Genomic DNA, 12,450 nt, shown 5'->3' with positions numbered 1-12,450 from the left:
TCTCTCTCTGTCTCTGTCTCTCTCTCTCTCCTTCTGTCTCACACACACACACACACACACACACAGTTCAGAGTTCCAATCCATTGCCTCATAGATCTAGACAGCTGAAAACTTGAATAAGGTACTAAGAAGCACAGAAGTTAAGAGTCTTAATATTTAATCCATTCCGATGAAGGATTCTCAGAAGAGGCTCCTGACTCTACGAGCCCAGACCATGTGACTGGCAGGCTAAACAGGCCCAGGGAATTTTGAAAGAAACTTCTTTGCTTCCATGATGTACCCATCCCACCAGGAGGCCTTGGGAGGACAGGAGAGAGAATATAAATAAATATGGCAAGAGAAACAGTGATATTTGGTATTGGCAACAGCAGCACAATTTGTGTTGTATAGGAACACATAACTCTTTGTGGATTACCTTTAGCCCCAATGATCAGGTGATAAATTATACAAATGTGGTTGTGATTGAAAGACCTATTTACTAGACTATTTGATTCACTGAAATTATTTAAGCCACCTCTACAAGCAGCAGACCAGAGCTTCCAGATCTCCTCTCTACCACTTCCAGCACTATATAGATCCACAATGACTAAACTGTGACTAAATGGCATGATAACTATATCTTTAGATACCACATTCAAATTCACAGGGGTACAGTGAGCTGCAACTAGCACTCAGGACCTGGTACCAAATTTCAAACATTATAGAAAATGCACCCACTTTGTTTCCAAAAGGCAGAATAAAACATATATAAAACTTCAGGTGATTTCTGACACCCTTTAATACAACATTAAATTGTGTCAAATCCTTCTAAAGTTGCTGGTAGACAAATCATGAAAAGCCAAATAGTGGCGTTGGAATGGAGGCTTTTCTTGGCCTAAAAATCTCTAGAAACTGCTTTTGACTGATGCTGCTGAAGTGATAAGAGGTCAGGAGTATGTAATTTGACAACCATAGCTGGGCCTCATTCATCCTCCCAGCCTCAGCATCAAACGGGCCTGGAGCTAGCTGCCTGCTCAATGAGTAAATTCATGAGTGAATAAATGTTACAAAGTAGTAGCCTGTTTTTACTCTGTGAAAGAAGGAAGGGTAACAAAAATTATCAAGCAAATTCTAAAACCTTTATTTTATATACCCTATAAGAACCGAATTAATTTAGTTTTAAATTATCTGTCCTTCAAACATGCTTCATAACTCAAACTTCATCAAGTTCAGTTATAACACACTTTAGCTAGAGTATATGAATGTGTGCAATGATTTGGAAAAGAAGAATGGGAGAGGGCAAAGTCATTATCCATGTTGAAAACATGTCCTTCCCCTCTCCAATGGAGTAAAAGAACTTATAATAGCCTCTATTTTCCTATAGGGCCAATTCCATTTTACTATGCTTAAAATTCAACATTCTCATCATCTGATCTGGATTTACCCAACCAACCTTTACTCTCACACATGTACTTTCTTCTTTTTTAATTACATATTTTGGAGCTAACAAAAATACATTAGCACTTCTTAAAATTCAAATTAGACATAATTCTAGAAATATGAGCTTTTCTTAGAATAATTTCTAACATGTGCTTTTCATAATTTTTAAATTATAAACATTACTGAAAAAAATATGCAAATAGGCTTCTATAAAAAAGAATCTGTTATGCTTCTAGCAACATGAACTAATATAATTTCTAACATGTACCTTCTATTAGGCAGGTGGTCTCCTTATTACCCAAACACATATTTAGGCTTTGCCTCATGCTCTTTCCCTTGAATGAAATGTCCTCTCTCATCTCTACTTCTCCAAAGTCTAGGCATCTTCCACAAGGCCCAACCTAACTCCCACCTAAGTCTGGCCAGTATTCATCTCTACTTTTCCTGTCATATCCTGGCAAACAATTTTGTTCCACTTAGCACTTGTGGAACAAGTGCTGTATTGTCTTTGTGTTACTCTTCAGTTTTATCATTATAAATGTTATCTCACTAACAAGCTATTAGATCATTGACAGCAGAGACAGTGTCTTTTGAAGGGGAAAGGTCAAGTATTTTGTAGAGTATCCTTCAATTTGACTAGTGTTTTCTCATATTTACAGAGTTATGGATTTGGGGAAAGAATATCACAAAGGTGAAGTGCCCTTCTCATCACATGATATCAGGGAATACATGATATCAACATGACCTATCTGCTGATGTTAACCTTGATCACTTTGTTGAAATGATATCTGACAGCTTCTCCACTGTGAAGTTACTATTTTCTGCTTTATAGACTCTCTTCTTTAGAAACAAGTTGTTAAATCCAGCCCACACTCAAGGGGAAAACAGAAGTTCCACATCCTAAAAGTATCAAAGTATTGGTGGTCCTATGCTAAAACCACCACAATAATTAATTAATTAATTAACATTATGAGAGAGATGCTTTGAGGCTATGCAAATATCGTGCTTTGTCTTAAACCTCGCCTACTTATTTTAACACTGATTAGTGGATCTTGCCTACAGCAATGATTACTGTTGTGCTCTAATGTTGATATAGGGCTGTATCTTTTATTTATTTGATAATCTGCATTTTGTCCAGCATGAAACTAAACACAGAGCAGGTAATCAATAAACACTTGTTAAATGTAATTGGATTTCAAGAAACATTTATGTAAAATAAAGTGAGATAATGAAAGGTGGATAAGTTCAAGGCAAATATGTATTTTGGCAGTTGTGCTGTTCTTATGTCATATGTCTTGATTGATGGAATGGGAATAGAAAGATAAAGAATTAACTACCTCACCTCTACTAAAACTAGGAGAACTTCCTGGAGAAAGGAAAACAATAATAATAGTCATATAGTGCCTTAAAGTTTACAAAGTGTACTCCACATTCATTATTTAGGATTTCAGAAGCTCTCAGAAGAGAAAATTTTCAGGAGACGAAGATTGAAAAAACATTTAAATTTGTGAAAAGGCACTATTAATTTGGGAATTGTAAAATTAGGTGTAGAAACTACATAAGGCTAACCAAGAAAAGCAAAAGTAAAGGCAAAGAAGAAACAGATACAATAAAAAATAGTGTGGGTCCAGTGCAAGGCTTTAAATCAGGTGGTAAAGTTGATTTAATGCACAGTATAAAACCAAGACACTTAGACTACCAAAGATAAAGAGTACATAGTTAAAATAATGAAGTATGTCATTAAAATAAATATTAAGAATGGACTTCGTGTGAAAATGCATTGAAGGTGAAAAATGAATGGAATCTTTATGTATGTGTTTACTCATTTCTTCATCGGTAACCTCCATTTTTCCAGTGCCTTTAACAGGCTCTTAACCTAGTATGCAGCCAAAAATATTTGCAGAAGTTCTACTATGTGTCATACATAATGCTAGACATTTTAGGATATACAACAATTAGATATGGTCCCTTCCTATAAAGAATTTGCATTCTAATTGAAAAGGTAAAACAAAAATACATATATATATGTTTAACTTTTCATATATATATATGTGTGTATACACACACACACACACACACACACATATATATATATATATATGAAAAGTTAAAAAGCAAAACAAGGCAGAAGGGGCCAAAAGAACAACATAATGAGAAAGAACTGCAATAGTCCAGAGAAAAAAGAGATAACTATGAAATGACCTGTTCAGGAAGGGCTTGTGAAAATAAGGGGTATTTGCAATGGGTCTTCAAGAATTGGGTGGAGTGGGTGGTGAGATTTTAACAGAGCCAAGAAAAAGGCATTTAAAGCACAGATAGAATGGCTGAACAAAGGGGGTTGAGATAAAGGTGTTTTAAGGAAACAGTGAAAATAAAGCTGAGCTGTAATAAAAGTTTTATGAAAACATAGGGTACAAAAGGTAAGCTGAGATTTAAAAAGGCTTTGAATGCCAAGTTGAGGAGTTTGAACATTTTCTGTAAGCAATCCAAAAATAATCAAAGTTTTCCAGCAAAAAAGTGACATGATGAATATGATATTTTAGAAATATTAAGCTGGCTTTTGATGTGCATAATAAATGGTGTATATCTTGATTAAAGATATGGTTATGGCAGTAAAGAGACAGGCATACAAATAAATCACACTGAATATACAACAAAGAGACAGACTGCAGCAAAATAAACTTAAGAACAAAAGATTAACCCAAGATTTCTTTGTTAGGAGCAAGAAAAGCATAACATCACATAGATAGGCAAAGGGTAAGACTCCAAAATATGAAGAACAATCCTATTTTTTATTTCCTCCATCATCATCATGTTTATATGAAGTTCAAGTTGCCTACGCTAAGAGTGGAATAAGTAACTGTATTAAAGGACTAACTAGAGAAGTTCCCAAAGTTTATGTAAACAGTGACTTTAGAAAGAGAAAATGCAGCTGCATTAATATGCTTTAAAAGTTTTTGGAAAATATAAGCCACATGACTTGTTAACTGCCCTATTAATTCAGGGGAAAACAACAACAAAAAATCACATCGAGGTAGCAATATGAATGAATTAACTAGAAAAGTGTATGTTACCCAAGCTGGAACTATCAGTTCATTTTAATGTTCGTATATAACAAAACTAAAGATTAGTCTCTTCTTTCATTACCACACAAAAAAAATAGCCACCCTATGTTCTCCACCTCCATTCCTTAAAGACAATTCTCCCTAAAAATTCTCCCTACATTCTCTTAATCCTCTCAAACAATTCCCTAATTCTATCTCCTTTCTTCTGCATAAACTTTGGTCTACCGCATCTTATTCACTCCTTAAACCCACTTTAAAATACAAAACATATATGTTATAAATTTCCTGAAGCTGCCTTTAATAAAAGTAGGAATACTTAGCCTTCATAGTGCTTTGCGGTTGACAAAATATCTTATACAGATACCTCTCAGAACCCTCACAGAAGCAATGCAGAGCAGGTATTATCACATCCATATATTACAGAGAAGCAGCAAGCCCAGGGCCACATATTCGTAAGTGATAGAGCCAGGCCTGAAATACAGGCTTTCTGAGTCCAAATTCCATATTCTATTCCCTATGTCACTCAATTTCATAATGTGCCAGTAGGTGTATCTAATTATTCAAAATGTATGTTATTATTCTACATTATGTTTAAGACAATACATCCCTTTTTTAAAAAAATAAGGTACTTATGCCAAAATGCCTATTACAGGGCCGTTTACTGAGAAGACCTAATTATTTTGAGAGGCTCATTATGATGACAGTTATCACTGGATTAAAAGTGACAACTGAAGTATAACATTTGCAAAATTGCTGAGACTATACCAAAACCATTTTTGCCTTTAATTCTGCAATGCAACATGCAACAACAAAGACAATATGGGTGATTTAAGGATATGTGAGCATCAAAGGGCAGAAACAGGGCACTCCTACTCTCTTTAACTGTGCTAAGGCCTCAAATACTGATATAGTTCAGAGCATCTTATTACCAAGGAGACATAAATCAAAAGGAGTTCAGCTAGGAGCAATAAAACAGATTAGTGTTGGGAAGGACTGACTTTAAAGAAAGTTTTAAAAGAATTAAATCCAAGTAGTCTAGATAAAAAACAGCTATGAGGAAAACTTTTTTTGAAGCTGACACAACAAAGAAATTATTTTGAAGGTAAATGTCTAAAAAAATGCAAAGAGGAGTAACCAAATATTTAGAGAATATAAAGGGAAAATTCAGGAAAAATTTACCAGTGAAAACCTATGGGACAAAAAAACTCTCCCACAGGAGTGGTGAAAACTACACTCCTAGAGATATTTAATACTATGTTGGACAAAACGAGAAAAGGATTCCATATGGAATGATCCTGTACTGAACCCTGAAGTGGTGGAAGGATTGAAGATGACCTCTTAGATCTTTTCCGTTTCTGGTTTTTTCCTAATTCTATGAAGTTTTATGGGGCACGGCCTTCTGCCAATATCCTTTCTCACCATGATGCCCACTTTCTCCTTGTACAAAGGGAAACAAATTGTATCCTTCATTTTAAGCATATCTCCCACTCTCAATGAATAGGTAATATAATCCGAGGTACAAGTTTGGGAGAAAAAGGCTAATTCCTAAACTTATAATAGTCCTTTTTTTTCCCACAGTGGTTCCTGGGGCTCTTACAAGTTTTTTCACAAACTAAAGAGGAAGTAGTTCAAATGGACTCAAAGAAGAGCTGTTTCATCAGGAAAACCATTAATATTCTCCCTTCTTGTATCGGAACACAGAGCTGACAGTGACCCTGGGAGCTATAAAGCCCCAGGTCAAATTACCATCAGAGCTGCTGTTCAGGATTATCTTTTACCTTTCAGCATTTTATGATGAGTGACAGCAAAATCTACTGGCAATCCACATTTTTATAGCAATAATATTTACCTTTGAAAAGATGTAGCCTTAAACACCTACACACTTTGCCAATGCTGTAAAAGAGTAAGTCTAATTCAGGATTCAAACTCAAGAAGCCTCAGTCTTGCCCTCTTTCTCCAGTCTGGCACTTTAAAAAAAAGGTTTCTCAGCCAACCTTGAAATAGATCCAAACTCTCCAGAATTCCCATTCAGTGAAAGCCCCAGAAAATACAAGGGCTTTTCCTCATTTTGCTGATTTATAAGGACAAGATGTAACAAAATCCAGGGAGCTCTGAGAACATGTCCCTGAGCCCTTTAAAAATAAAACTGTAGCTCATGTATGAGAAGGGACAACAGGGCAGAGATAGCTCTCCAGGAATGGACGCTAATGCCTCTTCTACCCAATCTAAACAACCTCAGTGGGTGAAGACCCATCAATTGCCACCTTGCCCATTTGAAAGAAATTCTGTTCCTCTACCCACACAGCAAGTTCATAGTTATTAACACCAAACCCTCTAAACAATTTTCTTAAATACCATTTTCATTTTTCCCTAGTAAAAATGAGACTGTTCAAAGACTGTAAAAAGATTGGCCTCTCACACTGGAATAGGATCTGGCATTTTCAAAAGCCCTTCCAACACTTAACTCATCTGATCCTGGCAGGAAAGGCTGGCATTTATAATCCCATTTTGAAACTGAGAAAAAAAAAGTGCAACTCTGAGACTGCAACTCTGAGATTAGGCAGTCTAAAGAAGAACCCACTGTGAAAAGTTTCAAACCTTCCCAACAATGGACCAATCTAAAAAGGATTATTCCAGAAAACTTTAGAGTGGGATTCAAAAGAGGCTGAAGCCCTCCGTAGCCTCATCTCAGCAAAGCAAAGAATAAGAAAAACAAAAAGGCACTTCCTTTAATTTTAGAAAGGAAACGTGACCCTGCCCCTTTATGAACCTGACTGGATTTTCTCAAGAAACCCACTGCACCTTCTCCCTATAGGACTAGCCAGTCATAAGTTTTGGCTACTAGTTCTCGGCCTCTGAGACTCAGCCACCGAAGAAAGGCCAGCAGCCTGGACAAGGACAACCTGATGAGCCCCCTTTGTGTAATCACGTCAGGAATCCCACACTCCAGTTTCCCCTCGCCTACAGCTACCAGTTTTTCAGGTGAGCTTCAACCTGGCCCTCCTCCAAATCTGCACCCCACACGCACACATACCGATTGCTGGCTCCCACTCCCCAAACTTCACCCACCCAACAAGAGTGGGGAGCAAGTTTCTCACCATCCTCATAGTTTTTGAGATAGTAATCCGGGCCGGGGCCCCCACGGCTTTTTGCCGGGTTCCTCAGATTCTGGAACTGCAGGAAGTCGGTCCTTTTGCCCCCGAAGCGCAGAAAGGCAGGTGAAAGTCCCCGGGCCAGGGTCACCAGACGCTTGGAGCTGCAGGGATAGAGAAGGAGAAAGGAAAGGATCCGGGGGACAAGCGAGAGGATGCGGGGCACCAGCAAGGCCCTCTTCCCACTCTCTGTGGAGTTATGCCTGGCGCCCCAGTCTGCCCATTCTTGGGCCATGGGGCTCCGGGAGCTACGCCTCCCGCGCCCAAATGGTCGTGGCCCCCTCCCTCAGGCACCCCGACGATGCTCACCAAAAGTAGTATTTACAAAGAGTTAGAGATTGTGTTTGTTAATAGTGTGTGCATAAGGTGGGGGGTGCCCTTCTGCTGAGAACACGGGACTAAGGCGCAGTTGCGGGGCTTCTGCCCCTGCCTGAAAAGCTCTCCCGGAGGAGACGCGCAGCGCACGGACCCCGGGCTCCGACTTTTGCCAAACTTCTGGGCTGAAAGACGGGATCTGCCTCCTCTGCCCCAGGGGCATCGCAACCTCCATGGAGAAGGTGAAACCCGCCTTCTTTCTCTCGGATCATGCACCTGAGGTCAAGTTAATTTTTTTTAATGCCAAAGCTGATTTTCCTTTTCCACTACCTTATAACAACTGTATGCATCTCCCAAATCCCTGAGCAAGAGAAATTCCCGGGGTAAATTCTTGCCTTTCTGAGAACACTCCCCAGCCCCGCCTTGCACAGTAAAAGCAATGCCTCTTTGGCCCCTGAAATAATTCAGCCCGATCTCAGGAAAGGTAACGTTCTCCTCTCCACCCCCCGGGTTGGGCTCTATCATTTTTCCTTCCCACTTGGGGCCATTTGGAAGCTCTGAGGAAAATGAAGTTTGCCGAAATGTGGAACCTGCACGTAGTAGGAGACTCGAGGGGCATCAGAATACTATTTACACCTATTTAGGTTCAGGATTTCCATAAATAGGTTTTTCAAAAGCCAAACGCTGCTAATTCGGGAAGGCGTAGAGAAGGAGCAAACAGATGCTCTTAATGCTAAGGGCATCAGCTGTTAAGTTCGGGGTCTCTACGTTATTTTTAACGCTTTGCTGCTTCAGGTTCTGAATATCCAATCCAAATGGTACTAAAGAGTATCTTAAAGGCGGTGGATAAGAGAAAACAGAGAAAAAAACAGACTCCAGTTTTACAGTTTCTAACAAAAGTCGTGGCCGCCTGGAGAAGTCCAGTAGCCGCCGGAAGGATCGCTTGGCCGAGGACTCCGGCACTGCGTTACCCGGCGGGCGCAATCGGCCGTCGTGTGGGCCCACGGCGGGCGAGGAGACATCCGAGCGAGTCCGGCCCAGCAGAAACGGCGTTTCCAACAACCTTCCAGCCGGAAACCTGCACAGCCAATGCAAATACGCCCCACCACGGCTTCTTCCCCGAAAAGCCGCCTTCCACAATCTTTTCTGCGACAAGCATTTAGCGAGAACATGAAAGTTTGTTGTTGTTTTTAAGGTCAGAAGCAAAAGAACCCCGAAGGAGTCCGCGTAGCTAGAGAAGCGCCATGCAAGTGGGGCGTGTAGTCGCCCCCCACCTCCCGGACGAGCTCACAGACGCGCGCTGCTGCACGGAAGAGCTTCCGAGGAGGAATCCGGCCGCGCAGAGCTGTTCCCGCCCTCCCAGTGGAGGCGCGGGCAGGAACCAAAACGGCCTCGGCGGCGGCCACAGCAACCACTCAGTCCTCCCGCAACGCTCGCTCCACGTGGAAGAAGCGCCCCACACAGCGTCTCCTGCTACCTGCCGCGTCCGCTGACCTGGCCGAGGCTAGGGAAACCTGGAGAGCTGAGGGGCGGGCGCACGCGAGAAGCAAACTCGAATTTCCCAGAGTGAAAGATACTCAGGAAAGGCGCGGCGGACGCGGCCTCAGAACAGAAAAGTGAGACTGAGAGCTCTCGGAGCTCTTCGAGGGAGCCCACAGCTGAGGCTCCAATTTGGAGGGAAATTTTTTTAACTCAACACTTGGATTCGACATTGTAGACTTTTTTTTTTTTTTTTTACCCTGCAACTCTGTCCCTGTTGGGAAGGGATCGTGGTTGCCTTACTGCTGAACAGTAACAACTGGGGAGAGGGTGAGCCCAATTAGAGTCCAAGCCCTAGAGTAATGCAGGGTCCATGATCACAAAACTCCCGGCTTCCTAATCCACCAGTGCTGGATTCAGATCTCCGAAATATCCCCGGGGTACTTCTAGGACACTTTCCGCTCTTCTTATATACGCTATGACCGGAGCGAGGACTTTTTTTTTTTTTTTCTTTAAAGAAAAACTAAACTATGCAGTTATCGCAGGAGATTTAAGGAGTAGGGACTGGGGGGGACCATTCGATCTATAAAAAGTATCTTAAAAAGTCCTGAAGTCTGGAAAGGACAGCGGAGGATATAAAATTAAAAATCCGAACCAACTTGCCCACCGCTCAAGCCTCTGCTTAGATTCATTTTCTGTTCTGGGAGTGGGAGAGAACTGACGGAACGATCTTTCCGTGGAAAATTCCACTTTCGTGCGATCCCCGCTTAAACACTCACAGACACACGCAGACAGGCAGACACACACACACACACATATATCCCTCTCGGGTCTTTGTTGTTCAAGACCTTTTTCTTCACTTTTGTAACTGCCCTGAACCTCTTCTTTCTTTTCGGAAGTAGACGGGGAGGCTAATTGTGGATATATGTAAGCACAACATTTTTTCAGTCATAACTGGTAAGTTTCTGAAATGCCTTCTGCATTGCAAACATGTGCATCTTAATAGAAAACACTGCTTTTCTCAATCACCAGTTACAGCCTCAGCAAATATTCCAGGAGGAGGAAAACCTTTCTTCTCTTTGAGAGATCCGCTTGGCTTTTTTTTCTTCTTCTTCCCCCTTTGGAATGGGGGGATAGGAAGGGGTGGGGGGTGCTACTTTAAAAAAAATGATCCATGAAGCCCCTGCCTTACCTTAAGAAATCCAGCCAGCCATCATGAATGATGGACGGATCCAGCTGCAGAGAGAGGAAGTTCTCATTGACTGTCCTGACTGGGTTCTTGGTGCTCACATCAAGTAGAATCAGGGTCTTTTCCTTCAAACCTGGAGCTCTGTCTACAGGCAAGGGTCTCCTGTCTCCAGCTTGGGAGGAAAGGGAGAGATGGAGCAACAGAGCCAAGATGAGAGCCACCGGGGCTAGGCACGCGGGGGGGCGGGAGTTGCTGGAGGGCATGGCTTCAGGAAAGGCACAGAGCACCCTCATTAAATCCCTCTGATTTAAACCTCTCTTCGTACAGGGTCTCGCTGGTGACTAATTGTCCATATCTAAAGTGTGTGTCTGTCTGCCTTTTTCCCCCCTTTTTTCCCCTTCCTTTTTCCCCCCTCTCTCTCGTTTTTTTTTTTTTTTTTTTTTTCTCTTCTTCTTCAGTGTTTTGGTGCTGGTGGAGCGAACTCACGCCCCTAGCCAGCCTTCTCAGAGACTCGTGCCAAGAGTACTTCACCAGCACCGCCCCTTTAAGAGATTTCAACTGCAGACATTTTTTAACTTTTTAAAGGTAAGGTGAGGCGGGGCGGGGGAGGGGGGAGTAACAGGAAGGGGTGGCGATGTACCCTCCTGATTTAACCCTCTAGGGTCGGGAAGCGGACGGAGGGATCGAAACTGTACAGTTTTAACATTTGGGGTACCGGGCGGGACGTCTTGTTTTTACTTCCCTCCCGGCAAGGCTCTGGGGAGAGCAGTTCTAGCTGCGACCCCGACGCGAAAGCCTCTGCGCCAGTTCTGGGCGTGCTGGAGTAGGGTCTGCACCAGTCGCGCGCCTATTTGTCCTGACAGCGTCAAGGAATGTCGTCTGCTCCAGGCCCTTCCCTTTGGGTTGAAGCAGCGAGAGCAAGGCTGGTTAAGTTGCAGAGGGGTCCTGCGGTGGCGACTGTGATTCCTGCCAAAGCACCGAGGGCAGACGGAGACTCCATGGACCCAAGTATGGACCTCTGCGACGCGCTGGGCAGCAACACAGAAGCCGCCCTCTGACCTGACAGGGCCCAGAAGGAATACACAGAATGACCAGGTCAAAGGGTTTATCCGCCCGTAGGGGAAAAGGGCCCAGGCTGCGCGTGGCTCCGTTCTGCCTGCAGCTGAGGCGAAAGTGTCTTGGGGGTTCAATACACGCTGACTTAGGCCAAGTCAAAGCAACCCTGTCTGTCCTTGGCTAGTCTGGGCGGCGCTGCGCCCATCTGAGCCACTGCTTGCCCACTGTACTCCACTGCAGCAGCAGAGCTACCCGCCCAGACCCTCCTCTAGGTCACCCTGGGCTTATCCCTCCCGAGGGGAACTGCGCCTTTCTGGTCCTGGAGAAGAACAGAGTGATGGGTTTTCAAACTCGGCCCGGAGCCGAAGCGAGAATCTGCCCACACGTAGCTCCTGGATGCTCGAGAAGAGCCAGGAGCTGCGCGATGCACCACCCGCCCTAACTCATGGATCCCCCACCCACAGCACCTCTCAGATCGAGCCCTGGGTCCCCAATTAAAGCGTGGGAAAGAGGCCAGGCCTGGTTTGCTGCAGTCACATCGTCGGGCTCCACTTTCAGCTTATTTCTGGAACAAAATGGGGCTTCTACTTGGCAGATAAAGAGAACTACTTTATGCAGTGTGGGTACGCAGGAGCCTCCCAGGGCCTCCTGATATCAAACAGGCAAAACTCTTAAAATGCAGAGCTAAGGTTTCCCCCAAGGGTTCGTGAGCCAAGGGCAGTATCACAGCCACAGAAAAACACTGAAATGGCAACCTGCCTCTCCTTCCCTCCCC

At 43.0% G+C, this 12,450-nt stretch overlaps 1 protein-coding gene across 1 annotated transcript in view; it reads right to left on the bottom strand.

The window, feature by feature from the left end:
• Positions 1 to 11,926, bottom strand: part of HPSE2 (heparanase 2 (inactive)) — a 569,682-nt gene extending 557,756 nt beyond the window's left edge. The window contains exons 1-2 of the mRNA XM_079900324.1: positions 10,623 to 11,926; positions 7,583 to 7,740 (exon numbers count right to left, since the gene is read on the bottom strand). Of these exons, the coding sequence (XP_079756450.1) occupies positions 7,583 to 7,740; positions 10,623 to 10,912 (448 nt within the window). The 5' untranslated portion in view covers positions 10,913 to 11,926. The remainder of the gene's footprint in view (positions 1 to 7,582; positions 7,741 to 10,622) is intronic.
• Positions 11,927 to 12,450: the final 524 nt, after the last annotated feature.

Source organism: Stenella coeruleoalba (genome assembly GCF_951394435.1).
Source record: "Stenella coeruleoalba genome assembly, chromosome: 16".
NCBI lineage: Eukaryota > Metazoa > Chordata > Mammalia > Artiodactyla > Delphinidae > Stenella > Stenella coeruleoalba.
The sequence above is the reverse complement of the archived record's forward strand: the minus strand, read 5'-3'. Positions and strand labels throughout refer to the sequence as shown.